The sequence below is a fragment of the Cibotium barometz genome, chromosome 55, assembly GCF_041138505.1.
Source record: "Cibotium barometz isolate CiBa-2024 chromosome 55, ASM4113850v1, whole genome shotgun sequence".
NCBI lineage: Eukaryota > Viridiplantae > Streptophyta > Polypodiopsida > Cyatheales > Cibotiaceae > Cibotium > Cibotium barometz.
Window position 1 is genome coordinate 15,659,587 of NC_141100.1, and position 23,925 is coordinate 15,683,511.

The 23,925-nt window shown below is 40.1% G+C and overlaps 1 protein-coding gene across 1 annotated transcript in view; it reads right to left on the reverse strand.

Annotated features, from left to right (window-relative positions):
• Positions 1-17,221: 17,221 nt before the first annotated feature.
• Positions 17,222-23,925, reverse strand: part of LOC147607425 (uncharacterized) — a 48,282-nt gene continuing 41,578 nt past the window's right edge. The window contains exons 4-6 of the mRNA XM_086790864.1: positions 18,549-18,738; positions 17,778-18,036; positions 17,222-17,679 (exon numbers count right to left, since the gene is read on the reverse strand). Coding sequence (XP_086646990.1) covers positions 17,485-17,679; positions 17,778-18,036; positions 18,549-18,738 — 644 coding nt within the window. The 3' untranslated portion in view covers positions 17,222-17,484. The remainder of the gene's footprint in view (positions 17,680-17,777; positions 18,037-18,548; positions 18,739-23,925) is intronic.

Genomic DNA, 23,925 nt, shown 5'->3' on the forward strand with positions numbered 1-23,925 from the left:
GAGTTGGAAAGTTTCTTCATACATGGAATTGACTTACACTTCAATTACCTCGTGTCATCTATCTTTGGAGATGGCACCTTTTATAACCAAAGATTCAAAGCTTGTGCTATGCTAATGATGGTGACTAGAGACCATCTGGTTCAATGTAAGATTGGATTGTGTAAAGAACGTACTCAAGCTTTTTGTCATAGAGATAAAACAATAGCCGCTTTGGACAGTAAAGGCCCGAGGCAGTACTTGTATGATCAAAACAAAGTATCAATTCAAATATGCTCTAATGAAAAGATCTAAAGAGATGTTAATACATTTGATTCTTGTAGAGTGAGAATGCACTCAAGCTCAATGTGAAGAGATACTGAAAGAGGCGGGTCTTTGAGGTAGATCAAGTTTGTGGAGACTATATGATCTATATGGATTTGACTTGTCTCTTGATCTAGTATATGATTGCATGCACATATTAGCATTGAATATGTTTTCAAAGTATATCAGTTCTCTCATGAAAGATGTGGAAAATAAAGTGACGAGGGAAATAGATGATGAAACTCACAAAATGACAAAATTCACAACTTATTCGGTTCAATATGGTCAATTGGCTGAGGCTTCCTAGAAAGTATTTTGAGAGTTACAAGTAGAGGAAAATCAAAAAATCATGCAATAGTGTGCTGTATGTATTGTGTGAAGTCAAAGGTATTCCCAAGAAACTCTATAAATCAGGTCTCTTGTTCATAGATACTGCCCAAGCATTCTATAACTACACTCATGATAATGGATGGTCACAAGAAATTAAGATTATAAGAGTACTACTTGCATCTTAGAGAGTAAGGTTAGACGAGACTAAGTACTGCTTGCATCTTGGAGAGTAAGGTTAGAGGAGTTTCTCGGGTCAAACTCAGCTCCATTAGAGCATTTTGCAGGTATCATATATTTTTCAATTATCTTTTTTTCTTTTTATTAACATATATAATTACTTTTACATTCATACCTATAGTAATGATGCTTTACTTTGTGACGTATTGATATAAGTTTTGGAGAATTGTTGGATGATATTTTATGTCATGGTAGCCATGACATATTTTGATGTTGTATATATGAGCATAAGGTCTCAATCTATGCAAACATCAAAACCAATAACAACGACAATGGAATCTCTTATGAAAACTATTACCAAATAAGATTAATCACATGGACATTTATGTATATTCAAAAAGATGTTGGTAGACTTTTTCCTCGGCAAAGAATACTCAGAGTTTCATCGAGCTCTTTCTGCTCCAGATGGGTACTTAGTAGATAAATATGGATCATATGAATGTCTTGAGTGGAATGCATTAGGGTTTATGCATGTATCATCCATTGCAAAGGCTAAAGAATTATGGACCTGATCTACCATGAATGTTGTAGCAAGTGCATGCCAAAGAGTTATGGACCTTATCTACCACATGAATTATTGACCTTATATACCATGAATGTTGTAGCAAGTGCATGCCAAAGAGTAATGGATGAAAAAGATATTGTCATAGCAGGGAAGAAGCTAAAATGTAGGGATGCATTAATTGAAGGAAGAAGGTATGCTGAGCACCATTTAGACCATGAGATTGAGAGAGTAACATAATATAAGAAAGTCCTATTTAAGGGAGATGTCTATAAGATTGGAGATCAAGTTGTGGTGAAGATTTAACATTAGTCTCCATTGTGGCATATTGGAAAGCATGCATAACATCTATTTTCTCATTTTAGTGTAATAGTGAGTCAAGACTATTGTTTGGGGGGCTAACTACTACAGACAACTACTACAGACAATGTATTGTGGTTGAGAGAGGATTTGAAATCTTAGATGTTGATGAGTGTGTTACAAAATGTGTATCTGCCGCCATACACATGGGATTGCATAAGGCCTATTACTTCTTTACTTCATAAATTTATTCCCCTTCAACATGGAGAATGATATTATTCTAGTGAAGTCTCATTTTGATGTATTATGATCCTCATGTGATCTAAAATATGCAGTTATTAGAGTAGTGATTTACACAACAAAACAAATGAAAGCAGCATGGTTGAAAATGATTCATGGACAAGATAAGAGATGGAGGTAGTAATGGAGGATAATGATTGGAAGGATTGGTGGTTATATGTGTTAATTAATGATAAATGGGAAGTTATCAAAACAAGGAGCATGATAATAGAGGGAGAAGCAAAGGTAGTTCCAATCATGTGGCAATTATAACTTAGTTTCTCATCAACTATGCTTTTGAGACTTAAGCAAGTCTATGAATCCCTAGTATGTTTCAATGTTTATGGGGTGTTTTTTATCTTATTTCATTTGATTCCTTATAGGTTTCATTTGATGTGCTTGCATATAAGATGTTCTCCTTTAATTAAATTCATGCAGGTTGGAGATGGCAAATATGAATGTGGACATGTAGCCAATGCGAAAGAAAATGTTATGTGAAGACAAGAATCTCTTAGGTCTCATGAGCACAATGATAAATAATATGAAAAGTGCTCCAAGCTCAAAGGAAGGTACACACCTTTTAATTGTCTTAAATATTATAATCTTTTAAATATAAAGATATACTAATTTGTTTGTAATTAGATTTGTAATTAGATTATACACGTTATTCAAATTGTTTTCTATGTCATATGGTTATACAGCATTGGGGAGATTAAAGATAAGGGACCTCCTTATTCACACTCTATCGGTTAACAAATCTCAACATGTGTTAGTCCTACCAAGTTCTTTTTATTGTAAAGGATGAGATAGGCTCTTTGAAAAATCACGCAAGAGTGATTTTAGAAGAAGAAAATCCTGGTAGGTTATCAGAGGCTTCTGATTTAAAGGACAGTGGTCAAATAATAGACAAAGATCATTCTGCAGTGCCAGAGGTAATTCTTCAACACCTACATATGATGAGGTGTTTCAAATACCTAGATTAGTGAGTAGAAACGAAAACAAGCTCTATGGGAAAGACTTATTGGAGAAGTGCTTGAAGGATTAACATGCCATTTTGCTTGGCAACAACTACCATCTTGTATGAAGGTGGTTTAGTGGAGTTGAGACTCCTAAAGATCTTCACCATAACAAAGAGGCACAAGAAAATATCAAGAGAATTATTTGTGAGCATCACCATGAGATTGCAACTCTAAAATTCATTGGAGCTGAATATGTTTTGTTGGAGGAAGATATCTATAGATGGTGGGTCTCAAGTAGACAAGCAAATAGAAAGTATAATAAGAAGATGAGTATCAAGGACAATGTAAGTGTAATTTTTGTGCTTATGAAAGTTCTCTCAGAAGAAGGTAATAATTGGATTGATAATTTTAAAGCTAATCTAATATTTTATGTTTGATAGAAGGGGACATTAAAAGCACAAGAAATGATTCAATCCATAGATGAAGTGAGTAGTGATATGGAGGCTAACTCATCACTTCATCTAAGTATAAATTATTAAGATTTTATAGTTTTTAGCCATTAATTCTATGCTTCAACTCTATGTATGTAGATTATATGTATTATTCTTTAAGAACATTAATGTATGTTATATGCATAATGATTTAAGAAGCTTAATGTATAGTTTATCACTGTTTTTGTTGTTTTGTATTAATAGGTCTTGGATTCCACATTCACTCCTCAAGGAAATATTCATTCTAATATGTAAAAGAACTAAACTTGTTATTTTCTTTTCCTATGTGCCATGGGTATACTTGTGACATTCTTTTTTCCTACATAAAATATCTAAACTTGTTATTTCATTTTCCTACGTAACACTCTTTTTTACATGGGTATGTTTGTATTATATATTTATGTGGGTCTAGTTTTAACCTTAATGTTATTTACCATGTCATGGTCTTAAAGCCAACACTCACTCTTCAAGTATATATTCATTCTTGTGAAGAGGTAAGAGCTATAATGATGTACCACAAGGAGAATGTGTAATGTTTATTTCTTTGAATCATGCATAGTAACTTATGCAATGTTACATGTTTTGAACGCTTTGTTTGAGAGATTTTGTTGCTAATGTGAGCTTTGTAGGCAAGCTTTGACCTTCTAGCTAGCACTCCCTATATTGATGTGATAGAAAAGAATCAATCTATAGAGAATATAAGTATATTATATAAGTGATTTTATTATTTATTAAGTAGAATTTCTTCTGGTATTATATTAAATATATGCTGTTTTATATAGATGGATAACTTTATATTTGGGACGAAGAGCTTCAAAGGGCTGCAGCATTATATGTCCGATGAGGTGCATTTCTCTTAGTCCACATAATCATTTGAATTTAAAACTACTATTTTCGAATTCTATATTATTTCAATAGCATCTTATAAACCATGATTCTTATAATTCAACAATGGAGGAGAATAATTTTTCAACATTTACTAAGCTGCTACATCATGACACATCAAAAAGAGTGAGAGCCATAAGAAATCAAGAAGCGAGAGTATATATGTCGAGTGAAGACAAGGTTTGGTTGAGTTTTTTCTTTGTATATATGATGATTTCTCAAAATTTATTCTAAGATTTATTGTATATGTAGGATCCAATGTTGAATTTGGCCAAGTATACAAATGGGGTTTCAAGAAAAAGTTAAAGAAAGAGGAAGGTAATGCAAAACTTACACAAGTTTTTTGCTAGCTCTTTATACTCCTAAATTTTTCTCTCTCTCTTTTTACTTTTGTGATGTTAATGCTAGTTTTTGGCTTGTTCCAAAGGTAAGTGAGAAAATGAAAACTCACTTGGAAGAAATAAGTCACCAAAAGGGTGAAAATGTTAGACCAACAATCATTTTAAAGGTATTGTTATAGATAGATATACTATTTTTTGATCATGATGGGCTTGATTCTCCTATTTTTAACATGATGGGTTTATTCTTTTATTTTAATTAGGATTTAGAACACATTGAAAAATCAAATGTGGAGACATCACGTGGAACTTTACAAGTAAGTGATATTAGATTAAAGAAATGATTCATTTTATGATCATGATGGGTTTAATTCTCCAATTTTTAACATGATGGGTTTATTCTCTTATTTCAATTAGGATTTAGAACACATTGGAAAATCATGTGGAGGCATCATGTGAAACTTTACAAGTAATATTACATTAAAGAAATATATAATTTGTAAGTTTATTAGTTTGAATATTCTTATTTAGGTAAATTGAATATGCTTTGAAATTTTATATATTTGTTATCATGAATGTAGGTAAGCCACATTTCAGAGGAGGATATGGAGACAATATTATTGAAATACATGGGAGTGTATACAATTCAATATTTTTACTTTCTCTCAAGAGTATATATGGCAATCTAAACAAGGAGAATATTGGTTTTAGAAACTACTAAAAGGATACAAAAAAAGCTCGGAGTCACATTATGATTCGTGACATTGTGCATTGTCTTATTGCCAATAAGAAAGTCAAATTCAATGCACAATTCATACCTATTAGTTTAGAAGATATGGACATAATTCCATGAGATTTAGATAAGCTTGAAGTACTATTTAAGTGAACATGGTTTATGTGGAACACATTTGGCTCTCTTCTTAAATATGCAAAACTTTAATCGCTTAATATTTGGACTCCCTATCATTACTAGCATTAGCTTAGGCTAATAAGTTGTGGGATTTGGTCATTAAAAGATGTCATATCAAGAAGTGTTGCATGTGAGAAAGCTACATGCCTCTGCCTCTCAAATTTAATCTGAGCCGTCCATAGTAGCAACCAGATTTGATGCGGATCGCCTAACATATTAAATTCTACCATTCATTTTTAGATGGATCTCATCTAAGTTGCTAAAATTAAATGATCAAGATCTAATGTGCACCATCAATTTCATTGTGCAGATACAATCCTGACAATATGTATGTATATATATATATATATATATATATATATATATATATATATATATATATATATGTATGTATGTATGTATGTATGTATGTATGTATGTATGTATGTATGTATGTATGTATGTATGTATGTATATGTATATGTATATGTATATGTGTGTGGGTGTGTGTGTGTATGCATGTGTGTGTGTGTGTGCGTGTGCGCGCACGTGTAGCCTTGGTGGGCGGGCAACAAGCTTGCATAGCCTTGGCGGCGGCAACGGCCTTCTTGCATAGGCAAGCCAAGGCTGTGCAAGCAACTTTGCATAGCCAAGTCGCCGCCAAGCCAAGGCATGTCTTTGCATTTTTCTTTGAGGCTTTGAATGAGAGATAGTTGCAATAGGGAATTTCTCACATATGTGATGAACTAGGTACAACCATCTCTAAACCCTGCTTTGATCTCTTTTTTGGGTAAGGCCCTTAGTTTGGAGGGTGATACATTGAGAGAGAGAGAGAGAGAGAGAGAGAGAGAGAGAGAGAGAGAGAGGGGGGGGAAGTTTACTAAGAACTAGTGCCTGGGCTTTATTCCCCCCTCCGTTTCCCCTGAACATAAAGGTTGTTGGATATAAGTATTGATGCTGATGTTACATTATCTATGCTAGGTAAGGACAATATATGTATGTATGTGTGTGTGTGTGTGTGTGGGTTTGTATGTATCTCTACATATACCTACATATGTACAAGTATATACATACATACATATATAAATATATATATACATATACATACATACATACATACATACAAACATATGTGTGTGTGTGTGTGTGTGTGTGTGTGTATGTATCTAGGTGTATATACAAGATAGAGAAGCTTGAGAGCACACAAACTCACTAGATTAGAATCAACAAAAATGTGTGCCAAATACAAAAGATAAGTACACACCCCTAAATGAGTAGATAAGAGGGTGTACATACGTACGGGGGGAAAAAAACCTCCTAGTGAGGGAAAAAGTGCCCCGACGGTCCTAAGTGTGTTCACACACATCACTACCTATAATGTTACAAATTCCCCCTGGAGTGATGATGTGAACGTGTATAGGGTATGGCTGATCAATCCTGAAAAGGCAGTAAGCCCAAAGCTTTACAGAAAGCTTCGAACTTTTCACGAGGAAGATCCTTTGTGAATAAATCAGCCCTCCATGTTGTCATGTGTAGGCACATAGACCAAGTTGGTCTTTGTTGGCAGAGAGTCTTTCCCTGACATAGTGGTAATGCACCTCAATCTACTTAGTGCGAGCATGAAACACTAGGTTCCTCGCAACTGCTCTAATGCGCTCTGGCTGTCAGTTAAAATCGTAGTGTTAGACGATTGTCCAACACCAAATTAGCCATCAGACGTCTGAGCCACACACACTTAACTGTAGCTATAAAAAAGCTGCCTTGTACTTAGCTTCACAGTTGGAAGTGGCCACTGTAGGCTGCTTCTTGCTGAGCCATGATATACATGAATCACCAAGGCAAAAGCAAAAACCACTAGTGGACACTCGTGTGTCATAACATCCAACCCAATCTGAATCACTCAAAGCATGCAGTTGTGACTCACCCCCCTTTGGATAAAATAATCTAAAATACTGAGTGCCCTGTAAATAGCAGAAAACCCGCTCAATAGCTTACCAATACTTCGTACCTAGGCTATGCATAAATCTTCTCAACTCCTATGAGACCGCATACTGTATATCTGCCTCGTGTTGCACGCATAAAGAAGGGATCCAACAGCCTGCTGATACAAACTAGCATCAAAAGAGTCCCTGCATCTTGAAGACTAAGTCGAGTACCTGTCTCCATAGGTGTAGCCACAGGTGTACAGTCTTCAAGATTAAACCTCTTCAATAGCTTTTGTATATATTTAAATTATAGCATAACAATGCCATCATTGTGGTGCATAAACTCAATCCCCAAATAGTAATGCAAGGGACCCAAATCTAACATCTCAAACGACGACTGCAAATCAACTTTAAAGGCTAAAATCTAATCTACATTAGGTCTCGTGAGCAGCATGTCATCAACGTATAGGAACGATGACCAAAAATATGTCCTTACTCCTCTTCACCTAGAGGGTACTCTCTGTTGGATGTTGCAAAAATAATTTGCAACCAAGTATGCATGAATCTTCTCATACCATGCTCTAGGAGCCTGCTTAAGGCCATAAAGACTCTTCTCCTTTCACAGCAAAACCAGGAGGTTGCGATACATACACCTCCTCACGTAAATCACCATTGAAGAATGCAGTCTTAATGTCCAACTGATGTACATTCCACCCATGATGTGCTGCCAAAGCAATGAGACACCTAATGGTAGTCATACGATATGTGGGTGCAAAGGTCTCATCATAATCAATGCCCCTTTGCTGGGCATACCCCTTTGCAACAAGTCTCGCCTTTAGCGATTAATGCTACCATTTGCTTTGCGTTTTAACTTGTAAACCCACTTAGTACCAATGGCCTTCTTGCCATGAGGTAGATCTGTCAAATACCAGGTGTCAGTCTTGAGTATAGAGTTATACTCATCTTGCATAGCATGCATCCAATGATCATCATCATCTTGTGCTTCCTTAAAGGAAACATGTTCATAATGTGCATGATGAGAACCTGCACGAGTTTTGCTAGGTAAAGGAGCTGCCAACTTGCTATCCCTCAATATCTGCACAAGACATTTTGGCATATGCCTAGATTCTTCTATTGTTGCTCTCTACTCATCCACTACATCCTCAATAATTTCCTCATCAAAAGGCTGATTTTACACTTGCAAAAGCTGAATTTCAGCACTTGGTTGAGCATTCAATTGCTCTACATATGGCTACCCTCCATTAAACAAAGGTAGGAGCGAATCAAACATGTCCTATGAGTATATATTCTACTGTTTTTTACATAAAAGCATGGGATGAACTGAGTTTTCGACAAAAAACAACATCTCTACTTACTAAAATCTGCTTTGAGGTTGGATGGTAGAGTCTATATCCCTTGCTTTCTAAACTGTATCCCACAAATATACATTTAACTACCTTATCATCATCATCAAGCTTACTGCATTGTTGCTTAGGCACAAGAGCATAAAGCAAGACAACCAAAAAACACACAAATGAGCCATAGAAGGCTTCCTGCCATGCCAAGCTTCATAAGGAGTTTTAGACCGCAAGGCCTGGTAGGGCATTTGTTCAACACATAGTTTGCGCACATAGTTGCCTCTAACCAAAAACCATGAGGTAAATCTTGGGCTTTCACCATACATCGTGCCATCTTCCATGAGAGACCTGTTCTTCCTCTCAGCCACACCATTTTTCTGAGGTGTGTATGGCATTGTACATTGATGCTTTATGCCTTTTTCAGTCATATATGTATGAAATTCCTTGGTCATATACTCCCCCCCTCGATCTGAACGAAGGGTGCCAACTTTACATTTACATGCATTTTCAACCATTATATCTTGCCAATGTGCAGTGGCTTTACCCATGTCTATTTCCATCAATGATGAGGAGCCATCCATGGTGCCAAACCCCGAAGAGTGATGTGCACACACTTTCGTAGCACCTCCAAGCAATCCCAAGGCTCAAAAAGATCACCATGATCCTGCAACACCCATGTGTGCCATGCTGTAGCACCTACTTGTGCCAGTGGAACTGAAAAGGCAAAACTCAATCATTCAGGCTTTCGTCGTGGATTGGCAGGCGACTCTCTGCCTTTGCTTAGTGATTCCACATGGTAAACTAAAACCTTAGAACCTCTTGTACATTTGTAACATAGCACTTCCTATTAATTGTACATACACATATATCTAGGAATGATAAAATAATGAAACCCAAAACAAAACTAAAAAAATCAAAAATTAAAAACATGCACATGCACCTATGAGCACACATCACATACAGACATACACACACCCACACTCACTTGCATGTACATCCACACATACACGTATGCACACTAAGCTCCCCCCAACCCCTCCCCCCTCTCACCAAAAAACTACCTCTCCTTAGATCCTTTTAATTTTTCTCTCCCTTAGACCCTTTAAAATTCTTCGCCTAAGTTTACTCCTCGGAGAAAATCTACACATACACAAACATATACACAACTTGAGACATAAAAAAAAACCTTCAAATAAAAAAGTACATCATGCATGTAGGTTCACGTTGCCATGCTATCACATAGGCTCATGATGTCACATCATTACACCAAAAAACTTAAAAAAAGTACCACATCATTATGTAGGTTCACGTGTGTCAACATACGTTCATGCCATCACATCACCACATCATCGCATAGGCTCATGTTGCCATGTCATCACAAAAAGTGTCATCATCACGTGGGCTCATGTTGCCATGTTATCATAAAAAGTATCACATCATCATGTAGGCTCATGTTGACACGTCATAATTTAAAAAAAATAGGGAAGGCATGACAAAAAAGCCTACAACTTGCATATATGCCGCCCGCCCCAGGGATGAAAGGGAAATCTTGGCCATGCTTGTTGCATGGCCAAAAATGTGTATTTTTCACGCTTATCCAACAAGGAGAACCTTTCCACCCCTCTCTCTCATGAAAGAAGTTCAAGTTAGAGTATTTTAAAGAAGCCATTGAGGAGTCCGAAATACTTGTAGAATAACCACGCCCTAACTTCAACCCCCTCTAATCAAATCAAGTGTGCTCTCTGCGTGTAGTCCAAGCATGAGAGGAGTCCATAAATGAGCACTTTGCCACCATCCATACTTATCTTTTGTATATGGCACACATTTTTGTTGATTCTAATCTAGTGAGTTTGTGTGCTCTCAAGCTTCTCTATCTTGTGTGTGTGCATTGTTGCAACCCTAACCTTAATTCCAATAATTGGTATCAGAGCTAGCTTCCTTGACACTTGATCTAGTAGTTTGCCTCCCTCCTCTCACGACCCCTTGTTTTCTGTCTTTGATTGACATACCCTCTTAGGAGAAGAAGGTATATACTGTAGTGTGCTGTATATACAAGATATACAACATTTTTCGGGGTCCGCGGCATGATTCGGGCATGTTTTGGGCACCGCAAGGTTTATGCAGATGTTCTGGAGAGGCGTCATTTTGGATTGGTTTTGCTCGATTTTGGGTATTTGGTCTATGCAGCGATAAAGATTTGGTGTGCAATAGCATCTATAGCGTCTTCAACAACATCGACTATCATACTTTCGCTAGTAACAGTATTCTCTACTCTGTGTTATTTTTCACATACACTTTGCAGGTGATTTAGTCAGTTGGCAGCCATCCGAAGTTGCATTTAGTGAATACTGAGTACTTGCAGTGTGTTGAAAGGTTTTGCATTTGGTAGACAGTCATGGTTAGCAATAGTGATGTATTCAATATGTTGTTTGTTGAGAGGACAAACTTGATGGGACTGACGTCCTGTTTCACAACTACCAATGCAACCAGGTGCTGCAGGTACATCTGAAGTAGAATCTGATACAGATGTGGCTCCTCCACATACACCACCAGTACCTCCTATTGTTGCTCAAATGAGATGGGATGGAAGAGATGCACAAGCACATACATTGCTTGCACTTTTTGTGAAGCGAAGCATTATTCCTCATATTCGGTCATGTAAGACTTCAAAATAGGTATGGGATGCACTTGCTGCATTATATTAGTGCACAATGAAGCACGTGTTGTATATCTACGCAAATAGTTGGAGTTCGAGCACATGAATGAAGGAGACTCAATGGACAGCTTCTTGACCAAGATCAAAGATTTTAAGAAGCAGCTCGCTAGTGTGGATGAGATATATCGTGATAGTACATTGGTGTCCACAGTTCTCAATGCATTGCTGGATTCTTATTAGAGTTTTACCTCTACCCTTAGACTCATGATGCAGGGAAATCCAAATGCCCTTACATTTGATGAGCTGGTTTCAATACTCTTGCAAGAAGAAAAATCTAGGCAAAATAGATATGTTATGCGAGTTGGTGACCAAGCTTTTGTTGGTGACCAAGCTTTTGTTGCCAGTTGGAAAGGCAAAGGTAAAGCTTCTTCGCATGGTGGCTATAAGCCAAAATTAGAATCCTTAGGTAAGGATGCAGAGAGAAAGAAGGTGATAAGCCTAAAAAGAAGGGCAAGTGTCACTATTTTGCAGGAAACCAGGGCACTACATAAATGAGTGCAAGAAAAGGCTAGAGAAGGAGAAAAAGAAAGAATCGGGCATGGTTATGGCTAATGCATCTGCACCAAGTGCAGAGAAGAAAGAATCTGTAAGTTTTGCTCAAGATGATTGGACATGGACTATACATTGCAATTATGACCCTTCTGTTCATTATGTATGCATGTCAGTGGTAGAATCAAACACTTGGTACTTTGACAGTGGTGCTAGTAAGCACATTACTTCCCAAAAAAATTTGTTCTCATCTCTGGAATCTATCCCAAGTGCAAGAACCGTCACATGTGTAAATGGTTCCTCATATCCTATCAAAGGAGTTGGTAGAGTTGTGCTCACTGCTGCAAATGGGGGCGCATTTACTCTTTCTAAAGTTTTATATGTGCCAAGTATTAAGAAGAACTTACTATCAGTTTCAGCCTTAGCTTGTCAGGCTTGATGGTCGACGCTTGGCATTCCCTTGGACTCCTCCGACTTCTTTGAAGGTGGTGTCGGCACATAACTCGAGGTGAAACCCGTTATTCTCCATTATTGCTTAAGCTTTGGGATAGGCCTCGGATGCATGGCTTTTGGTCTCTACTCCATCTTTGCTCTGGCATTGGATGGTGTGGTTGCAAAGGCTTGTGGTATAGGTTTTATTGACTTTGAAACCCCAATGTATGGGTTCCCTTCATAGAAACCTTGTGCTCCATTATTCGGATTAGCAATAGTAGCGGTTTTGTGTGTCCTACTGATGAATCTCTGCAAACCAATCATACAGAATCTTATCCAACCTCTTAGAGTTTTCACATACATAATCAGAAGTAGACGATGTGGTCTTGCCAACGGCATTGTTGACTTGTTGGCATCGGGTTTGGTGTACTAGGTGGTTGCGTACGGTCGTGCTAGGGCTTTGAAGGAACCAGTGACTTGAACAGGTGTCTTAAGGGCGTACCGACGATGTGGTAGGGATGCCAATTCCTAGGTTTGAAGTGCAAGGTTGTTGTTGGAGTTGGAGAAGCCAGGGGAAATGTTGGAGTTGGGCCATTTCTTGTTGGTGAAGCAGGGTAGTTGTTGGTGAAGAGGTATGACCCATAGATATGTTGTTGGAGAAGTGGCTTGTGTGGCAGGTTATGAAGTTGGAAAGGCAGGTCTCTCTTCTCTCTTCTTCTTCTCTCTCTCTCTCTCTCTCTCTCTCTCTCTCTCTCTCTCTCTCTCTCTCTCTCTCCTCATTGAGAATCAATCTCTCTTGCTCTCAAGCTTTCTCTCCACTCTTCAAGCTCCCTTACAACCTTTCTCTCCTCTCTAGCTCTCTCATACCCTCTCTAGGATTCTCTCACACTTATACTCTCTCTACCACATATGTTGTTTGTCACACCCTCTAGGTGATGCCTCATGCTACACTCTCGTGGTGTTGAGAAGCAAGCCCTCTCTCTCTAGCTCTTCGCACTTGCGTTGGCAGACACAGAGGGCGCAAGCAGTCGTTGAGAGGGCGCGCAGGCGAGCCTTCTTTTTTTAAATTTTCCTTTTTGATTTTCTTTGTAAGACCTACACAGTGCCAATTTTACTTATTTTATTATATTAATTTTCAACTTTTTTTTCAATTATTAAAGTAATACTAATACATGAATATTAGTATTAGTATTATTATTATTATTTTAACCAACAAGCGCAAGAATTAATTAAGAGAGACAGAATTTACACAGTTTGGCTGGGAAACAGCCCAACACAAATAACAATTACAAAACTCATTATCTCAAATCTTCAATCCTGGATTGCAAAGTATATAAAAAGCGAAAGGCCTCCTCCTTCTTCATTTGAAGCGCACATTGCTGAGCTTGTGACGGATTACTTGATTGCAGTGAGGGTTCTCCAAGTACAATATTATTATTTGATCTTTTCCTTTTTCTTTGTCCTTTATTGCTTTTCGTGTTGTTTTTTTGTTTTCTATAAAATTAAAATATAAAAATAAAAGAAGAAGAAAGAATTAATATATAAATAGGAGAAAAGATAGCAAAAAGGGGGACTTTTTGGGTCAACAAAGGGGGGCAATTTTAACATAGGGAGTTTTTTTGCTCAACATAAGGAGAAATTTTAAGATGGGGGAGGGGAATGAAACTAAAAATAAAATAAATAATAATAAGAGGGGAGACTAAAAATTGACGAGGAAGGGGGAAGGAAATTTTCAAAACTAGGGGGACGATGAAGATGGCAAGTTTTATTTAAAAAAAATAAAAACGAAAGAAAAGGAAGACAAAAAAGACAAAAGGAAAAAGAATGGGGGATAAAGGAAAAATGGAGAAAGAATGCCAATCACGTGTTAGTGCAAGCGTTAACATGGAGTTCGAGAGTCTCCAAATTGTGGGTATGAATCTCCCATGTGTGCGAACGATGGCACTTGTGTGTGTGGGTGATAACATGTGTGCTTTCTACTTTCAACCCAAGATAATTATTATTTTTTAAAAGAAGAAAGAAAAAGCACGCGCCCACTTCTCTTAGTTGCATGTGCACGTCTGGGGGTGTGAAGGTGTGTGCACATGCATCTGGCGTAAATGGGAGGGGTGCACATGTGGATGTGACTGTGGTGGCTACACATGCGTGTATGAAGGTGTGGTGCACATGCGTGTGATATGTGTGCACGTGTGCAAAGTTATGTACGAGGGTGTGGTGCATGTGTGGGTAAAAATGTGGGTGCACGTGCGTATTTTTAATTGTTTTTGTCGTTTTTATGTTTTTGGGTTTTTGTGTTTTTCATCATTCTTGGTGAAGATAGTGACTGTGCACATAGAGGCTTTGTTTTGCCCAACTTTGAGCCTCTACGTATTATGGTCGTGATTCAAACGCCATCCTAAGCATGTGTTTTGCATATTCACATGGCAATAAAACATAAGGAAATGGTTACACAAATGTTTCAATGTTTGGGATTCCCTTGGCCCATGCTGTTGGGATGTTTGGTTTTCCAATTGCACTTGTCCTATGTTGTCAGCCTGGTTTTGAGACTCAATGCGGCCAAGAACACATCATGTGAATGCCCTTGTGGATAGTCCCAAAATTGGACTTTACCCTTTCATGTGTTCCATGTTCCTCGTCCAAATAGACAACTGGAACTTGGTTTCATGAGATGAAGACGCTATTGTAATGAGCTCCAGTGGAGAGTGGGACTTCTACTTGCATTGTGTGTGCTTGTTGTTATGTGTCTTCCTTATGGTATAGCAAAGGAGACATGTCTCGATGGTTGTGGTAAGCTTGGAATAATCCCATCTCATGATCGATACCAAATGTTTAAAACATTGTGGCATCTAGCATGGTTTGACCACTTCTAGAGGGAGCAAACCTTGAGGTTCATGGCCTTACTATCGTTCCTTCACTAGAGCGTTGCCCAAAAATAAGGTGGTTTAATACCCTTTTCATAAAGTTTATGGTGATGTTCATAGTGCTAGTTATAGCGAGTCTAAAACTCGAAGGATCACGGCTCGTTTTTGTAAGGGTTCCGTTGTACCTTTGCTCGCATTTGCATTTAGTTGGCTCATTTCATCCCAAAGCTTCTCGCCTCACATAGACCAACCAAAGGAGTTTTGCCTTCTTAATAGGAGAGTACTTTGTTGAGTGTTGTTTGCTAGGAAGATTATGTGAGTTTGAGGAAGTGTGGTTTGATGATCTATACTCAACTCTATTGTCATTTCCAACAATTAGTCCAAATTGGATTCACATCAAAGGCTTCACTTTGGTGAAACAATCTTTATTGCTTCTTGAAGTAAGCCAAAAACTGATTTCAAACACGTCCATTCTGCTCAAGTTACAAAAATATGTTTTCCTTTTAATATATTTTTTTGAGTTTAAAGATGTCTTTTTTTTTCCGACTGTTGACTCACATTTGTAGCTTAGTGTTTATTGACTCATGCCTCAAGACTTACGTCTCTAGGCTCCGTTCACATCTCCAAGCTCACGTCTATAAGCTTACACTTTTTTTGTATAAACTAGACTCACATACTTTATTTTTATAAAATAGGTCTTCTTGAGATATGGAGAATTTCCTTGAAAATTATTGCTAATACAAGCTGTATGACAAAAAAAACCCTTAAAGAACATGAGTAGATTTACAAGCCTTTAAGGCAATAACAATTGGTTAGTACAATGTTAGGTATAAATACTTCTAGATTCAAGTCTGATTGACTCCCCTTTGTTGACTCATATCTAGACTTCTGGCTCACATCTCCAAAGCTCACGTTTATTGACCCATGCTTTTGTCTTATCTTTTTTCATGAGACGAGCTTGAATCTCCCAATCAACAGCTTGTTTGGCCTGGTTTTTTGAGGTTTTTGGACTTACAGGAGATGCTTCAAGATCCTAATCCTAGTTATTGGTTGTCATGCAAGTAATCAATGCTTTTAAATAAATTTCTGTTGGTTTTGTATGCTACCAATCCAAAGAATGCATGAAAAAATATAAAAATATATGAAACACATGAACAAAAATTAACTAATCCCACTTGCTTCCACACCTCATCAAAATTAATGCAATTTTCACAGTGGAAATCCATTGCTAATCACAATTGCTAAACTATTCCTTGGCCAAATGAAATCTAAGCCTTGTCGACTCCAAATCACGCAAATCACCATGAATCCAAGATTTTCCTCTTCCAAGATATGAAAATAGAATACCAAATGCAAATAAACTCCAAATTTAAATATGCGAAGTATGTACACGAAGTTTTTAGACTTTTTTGATTTGACCTTAAGCGCAAGGTAAGGCCGCTTTATATGTTTGAGCATCGTCTTACAAAAGATAAGTGCTCATTTGAGCAGGTAAGATAACAAAGTGCCTTAAAGTAGGTTGGGTGGATAAAACCATGTTAACCTACCGAGTGGTTAACTGTTGGGAGCGGTTGTTGCTTGCCATGATTATATTTCATTTTGACATTTTGAGCAAGCTGGAAAACACTCTCAAAGGCCTTGGCCTCAAAGCACCTAACCTCCCACTAAAGTTAGGAATCCAACCCATTCCAAAAGACTCCCAATTTCTCAAGACCCAACGTACACAATTGTAGTGCCAAATTTGTGACATTAATAGCATACTAGACGTTTATTACATTTGCATGCAATCATATTCAAGGCTTTCAATTGCCTTAATAGAGTAACTCGGAAGCAAAGGTAATCTGTCAATCACAACTCTGAGTCACCTGCAAACACAAAACAACAGCAGGCAAGTGCAAGCCTATTCTCCAAGTTGATACCAAAGGCAGACTGAATGAAGCACACCATAGATATAGATTCTTAAAAAACCTCTGCTTACAACCTAATGATGAAAGTTAGCTTCTGCTAAGCACCACCACAGCTCTTAACAGGTGTGGCTTCCAGAAATTCACTAAAAGCATCCAGCACGAAACAGAGTGCAAGAGAAGATTTTACATGCAATCCCAGCCTGTAGGGGGTTCTGTCATTAACGAGCCCCATGTAAAGCTTTTCCCATAACTATGTAAAACATTGACCTATAAGTATGGTCCATTGCTAACGGAAAAATACAAGCTTCAGAGTTAGTGCCAAACAGCATTGCAATATCAGGGATGCAACAACAACAATGAAGGACCATTCACTTGATCCAAGATGGCCTTTGAGATTAATGGTCACAAAAGATGCCGACACTAGTCCCGCCATGGTTATTATCACCCATCTGAACGCGTTCACAGGAATGAGAGAGAGAAACTGCATGTGGAACGTCGACACTCAGTTACACAAAACAAAAGCTTTCAACACAAAAGCATAAAAACTGCCTCTACAAAGCATGAGAATCAGAGTCATACCGAGGTTGGAATGAAAACAAAGAGAGAGTAGCCATACAGGCACCATAGTTGGACAATGCCCAGTGACACACCAATGTATTTCAGAAAAAAGAAGAGCGCCAAGGGTAGTAAACATGTGTAACCGTAGAACACCCCTGCTGCCCAATTGACCTTACTTATGTCAAAGTGCCACGAATCATGGTCTGAAAGGTAGGTTGCATAGTTTCCAAGTGCCGATGCCACAAAAATTAGGGTAGTGCATATCCAAAAAGGCCCGTACCTGCATAACAAAACTTAAATCATGTGGTGAACCAAAGAAACTTAAAAAATATTAATCTCCCTCTAAGGATCTTCAAACCTGATTTCAAATCATGCATAACCTCCAATGGTTGATCAAGGCAAGATCAGTTCTAATGGATGTCCCTGTCACACACCGGATCCGAACTGTCCTGTCCCCCACCTTTACTTTCTCCAGAGATTCAAATGCTTCAGGAGATGGTTATGTCCATGATGCAACATCAGCCTCAGATGCAGATGCTTAAAATTCAACCCGTCCAAGAAAATGCAGGCTCATGATGTACATCATGGAAACAACATGAGTGCAAGACAAGAAGCTTTAGCTTCGAGGGAGGGCAGACAGAAGCACACCTATACACTGGCTTGAAGTGGGTCCACGCCATTGTTAAAGGTACAGACATCAGAAATAGGCACGTCTAGTTTGAAAGCAAAACATTGTTTTCCAATGAAGATATCTAATCCTTCTATCTATTAGAAAAATAAGAAAAGACTTACAAATCAGGATTGTGGCTTGTCATCTCAATGAACTCTCCTCGACACAGCAGAAATGACTGAAGAATCCTCTGTGACACTTCTGCCGTGTCCACATTGAAGTAAGGTTGGTAAGTGGAGATCCTAAAGATACGAGGCACACCTCCTTGACCTTCACTGCCCCCAGATTCTGCTGCTTTCCTGGCCAAGGGCTCTGAACCATAGAGAACATACATGATAATATCAGTAGATTTTTGTGTACATTACATCACAAAATTTGGCATTCTTCGTTGCAACAAAAGAATCCTGGCCATTTCAATCAGTTTCTGTCCAAAAACTTACAATTTGACAAAATTATAAATGAAAGACAGGACAATGCATAGTTATGGGAAGGGGGAAGCAAAGAAACGGTTACAGACACAAAAACAGAAATAGCACCTTTGGGGAGACAGAAACAAGGATATGACACATCAACAAGGGGGATATAGCTTGCCTTTACCGCATACCTTAGACTGGTCGAGCTGAAGCTGGAGCTTCCCCCTGCGCACCAAGCACCCTCTCGCCATCACCCTGCCCTCCCTGCCCCTGTTCGTAGTCCTCCGCCTTCGCCTCAATGTGTGCAGCCCCCCCCCCTTCCCAAACAACAAAACTCTGCGCCTTTGCACAGCCCCCTCTCCTCCTCTGCCCTGCTTCCTCCCGCCTGATCCCTCGGGGGCTATAAGGCACCACCCCCTGATACCCAGATAAGCCACGAAAGACATTATATAAAATCTTAAATCCAACGTGGTACCTACAAACACATGGGTCACATTGCCTCGAGTAGCGCATAAACCAAGGCATGTAAGCCTCGAATGAATGCTGGCTGATGGTGATCTCAAGGTGTGAAGACCTGAACTCAAAGTACAACTCTATCTATGTCATCTCAAGAAAGTAATCCCCATGCACTATGTACTCCCCACACGATGAACCCTATGTTACAATGCACGACAGTGCTCCTCCCAAAACCTTTTTATCATCACCCTCATCTCAAGGTCCAATAAATGAGTGCATCTACGGACTGTTCTTACTCTTGCTGCACATTCTCATTGGCCCATCTTTCAGATGGATGTCAAGTCAGCATTCCTCAACGGGGAGCTAAAGGAGGAAGTTTATGTGGAACAACCCCCGGGATTTCAAGTTCCTGGCTCCAAAGGTATGGTCTACACGCTGAAAAAGGCATTATATGGTTTGAAACAAGCCCCCAAGGCTTAGTATGAGAAGATTGATGCTTTCTTTCAACAAAAGGGTTTCAAGCGATCGACGGCTGATCAAAATCTCTACATTTATCCCGAGAAAGGGTTGTATACTCTCATCATTCTCTGTGTGGATGACTTGATCATCGCAGGCAGCCATGCAGCACACATTGCTTAGACAAAGGTTGCCCTCAGTCAGGAATTTGAGATGACAGATCTTGGGTTGCTTCACTTCTTTCTTGGATTGGAGATTTTTCAGCGCTAAGATGGCATATTCATTTCTCAGCAAAGCTGCTGGAGGCTATCAGGATGATAAATTGTAAGCCCATCACTTTCCCCATGGATCCCGGCATCAAACTCTCCTCCACAGGATCCGATCCACTGGCAAATACACTATGTATAGGAAACTTGTGCATTTGTGGTGGGAACTCTTAGTGCTTTCATGCAGGCACCATTGGACACTCATTGGCAGGCAGCACTCTGTGTGTTGCGTGAAAGGTACCAAGGATTTTAGCATTTTCTATGGAGAGGGGGCCACTTTACGTGGCTGGAGCGACTCCGATTGGGCTAGAGATGCAGATTCTGGCGATCTACTACAGGGTATTGCTTTACTCTTGGATCTAAAGCCATTTCATGGACGAGTAAAAAGCAGCCTATGCTGGCGCTTTCATCGATTGAGGCGAAGTATCGAGCTGCTTGTTCGACTACTTATGAGGTGGTTTGGTTGCGGCGGTTACTTGAGGAAATTGGTTTTCGACAACAACAGCCTACCCTTACCTCATGTGACAACCAAAGTTGCTTGGCTATTGCTAAAAATCCAGTATTTCATATACATACCAGGCATATAGAGATCCAATACCACTGTGTGCAGGAGCGGATCTTGGAGGGAGACATTATCCTTGAATATTGTCCTACCCAGGACAACGCTGCAAACTTATTTACCAAAGGATTATCTCAATCAGCTATTGGCGTTCATGGCAGCTCCTTGGGTCTTGGGCCACCCCCAAGACCTGAGAGGGGTGTTAGCATATATCATCTCCTGTTGGTGGCTTTTCTAGGGTTTATGGGGGGGCATTTCTATGCTCAAGCATTCCCCATATTTTTCCCCTATTTCATGGGCCATTGATGTGGGTTGCCCACCAATTTTGTGGAGCTTATCACCTATTTTCAGGTCGTGTATGACACTAGGAGGCAGTCGACCAGCTCATGTAGGCGTATATAGATGGACTGCCCTCTTCCTCATTTTATTATCATTACTTGATCATTCTTAGTGAGCACTTGCAGCCCTCTGCCTACGGAGTCCACTCCTCGCCTACGGGCTGATTGTATCCACTCTTTTCTTGAGATTAGTACATCAGCGTTTTGTTGTTTTCTCTCATCTCTCTCTTGGAGCTTCGGCGTTTTTGTCGTTTGTCTACATCTCTCCGCTGCCCTTTGACATTCTCTTCTTTGTCTTCTTTCTCATCTCTTCCCGTCATGCTTGTGTGCAGACAACCACGAGCTTGCCCCCTTGAGAAAGTTGACGTGATCCCAACGATGGAACCTTGAAACCGGCCTCAATAAAATTGACGGGCGGTAGACAAAAACTTCATCACACACAAGCGCTTAAAGATAGTTTAAATCACTTAGACTTGAAGAGAGAGAGAGAATAGAGGGAGAATATATACAGGGGGAGCTAGATTACTCCTAGAAGTGGTGGCCCCAAACCGCTCTGGCGCCCCCGTAGGTATTTCTTTACTCTTTGCCAAGTTGGATACAATTTCACCGGTCTCGCTCCAAGTATCCTCGGCTAGGAGTGCTCCTGCACACGCACTAAAGCCCAAGGCCCGCGAGTAAAGGCTTCTTTGGCCTCCTCTCAAACCCACGCTGTGTTATGACTAGAGCTCTCCCCTCACTTATATAGAGCCGACTTAGGCAGTGATGGGAGACCTACCCAAACCAAGGTGGCCTAGAGAGTGATCATTCAGACGCGATGCAGCAGCCCCTCCATTTAGAGGCGAGCCTTATCGGCCAAGTTGATTGTTCAGGGTCTTCTTCTGGGGGGGGGGGGTTGAGCCTTGAAGGACTTCCTCCTAGCTAGGATTTCCACCTGCACCCCAACCTTGGGAGGCCCCCTTGACCTTAGAGTACGAGATGGATTTTCACAAAGACGCGAACATGTGGCTTTAGCCCAGCATTTGAGGATAGATTTGCAACCAATCTTTTGTGTGCTTGGGATTATCTCAGGCCGGCCCTTCAAGAGTCAGCTCCAGTAGTCTCTGAGGAGCGGCTCCTACAGCCCCCAATTGGGAACCCCTTGGTCTGCCTGGGCAGTGCTCGGGACTCGCCCACACGTATCGTGGGGAGCTTTGAGCACGGGCCTTGCTCGATCTTGGAGGTTGGCTTACTTTTAGGTAGCTGTCCCGAAAGGCCCAGGAGAGGCCTCAACGGGATCCAGGGAAGAGACAAACATAGCCTTCACATTGACTCCTCCATCCCACCAGATTGACTAGCCCCACTACCACAACCCCTACCGGAACCCCCCCCCCCCCCCCCCCCCCCCCCCAGGCAACGGCTAGGAGTGTTCACCAAGCATGATATTTCCCTGGTAGTCCATGGTGCGGATGAGAGCTTCGCCTTACTCACCTTGTCTATCGGGTTCATGGCAAATTGGAGAGAGCAAAGACTCCCTTAGAGGACTCCAAGGGTTGCATCTTGCAGAGGGTGAGAGTGATTGGTTTTCATGCACATGAGTGGCACATCGACCCTCCACCGGCCAAGGTGGCCAGAGAGAGACTCTTGCGGTTATGGATTTGGGAGGGTCGGCCTCTCATGAGTCTCCAGTGGGACCCAGGAGAGTGGACATGGAAGGATCCAAAGGACAATGAGGAGACGCCGAGGGCACTCCAGTCTCCAACCAGTAACAAGACATTGGCAATCCCAAGTCCTCTTGCCGCACTTTCTCTCAGTTTTTGAAAGCGGTTGTGGAATACTTTTCGGCCGCGGAAGATCACCCTCTTCATGTGGCAACTGGCACATAGGAGCTTGGCAGTTGGCACGTGCTTGGCCATTGGAGGTAGACTAGCATTATGTCCAAGGTATGGCCATCCCCAAGAGTCTCAACATCATTGTCTGGGATTGCCCGAAGGCTCAGCAGGTTTGGCACAAGATCCTACCCCATTTCACTTTGGATCAAGTCCTCGCCCATATTGTTACGTGGGGCACAATTGCTTGGGCCACTGAGGCTGCAGTTGTCATGTCATATGAGGAGGAAGGTGGGGGACTAGCCCTTCAGATCTCTCGCCTTCACATTTCTGCAGTGCCAATCCCAGCTCCATCTACAGGTTGTTGGATGCCAGGTTCTTGCCAAAGATGAGAGATTTGCAAGGGTATAGCTGCATGGCACATATGGAGAGCTAGATGCAACGAAGCCATCGAAGGCACCCTCACCCCGCCAGCGGAGTCCATCCGGAGCATCTGGCTCAATATCATTCATACCCTCCCTGGTCACTAGGGGCAGCTTCAGTATGCCTCAAGCCGCACACAAAAGCCAAAGGCCTTCCTAAGCACCTAACATCATGGTCCCTTTCTCACTAGTAGTGGTGGCGAGCCCACTTGGCATTATAGACCACCTATGTGGTTGTTTCCCCCTTCCCCTATTGTATGAGATAGCCTTCTCCTCCTAGAGTGGCCAACCCGAGGAGAAGAGCATCCTCCCCTTTATGAATCTTGACTCTTGTTTCCCATTTGAGGACAAGTTTGTAAGTAGCCATCTTGTTGTTTTTCTTGGTAACTAATAGAAGGATGTTTTTCCTCAAAGAAAAAAAAACAAGGGGATATAAATGGAGGGGAGTGGAGGAAGGGAGGAGGGAAGGGAAAGAAAGGAGTCCCTCATAGCCTACGCGACTTTCTTTTCGAAATATAGCTCAAGGTTGATGTGTACGTACTGTACATAATGTATGATACGTATTTGTACGTTGTTCCGTACAGATAAAATTTATGTACGTAAAAATACGTACCATTGTAAAAAATATCAATCTATATGGCATTTCATATCAAAATAAACATAAAAAGATCCAAATACATTTTAAATTGTGAGAGAGACCTACAAGACAATCTAATAAGGTCTTTGCTAATACACATTTGATTAGTAATCACAAAACCCTTGCCGCACGTTGTAAAACTTGTTA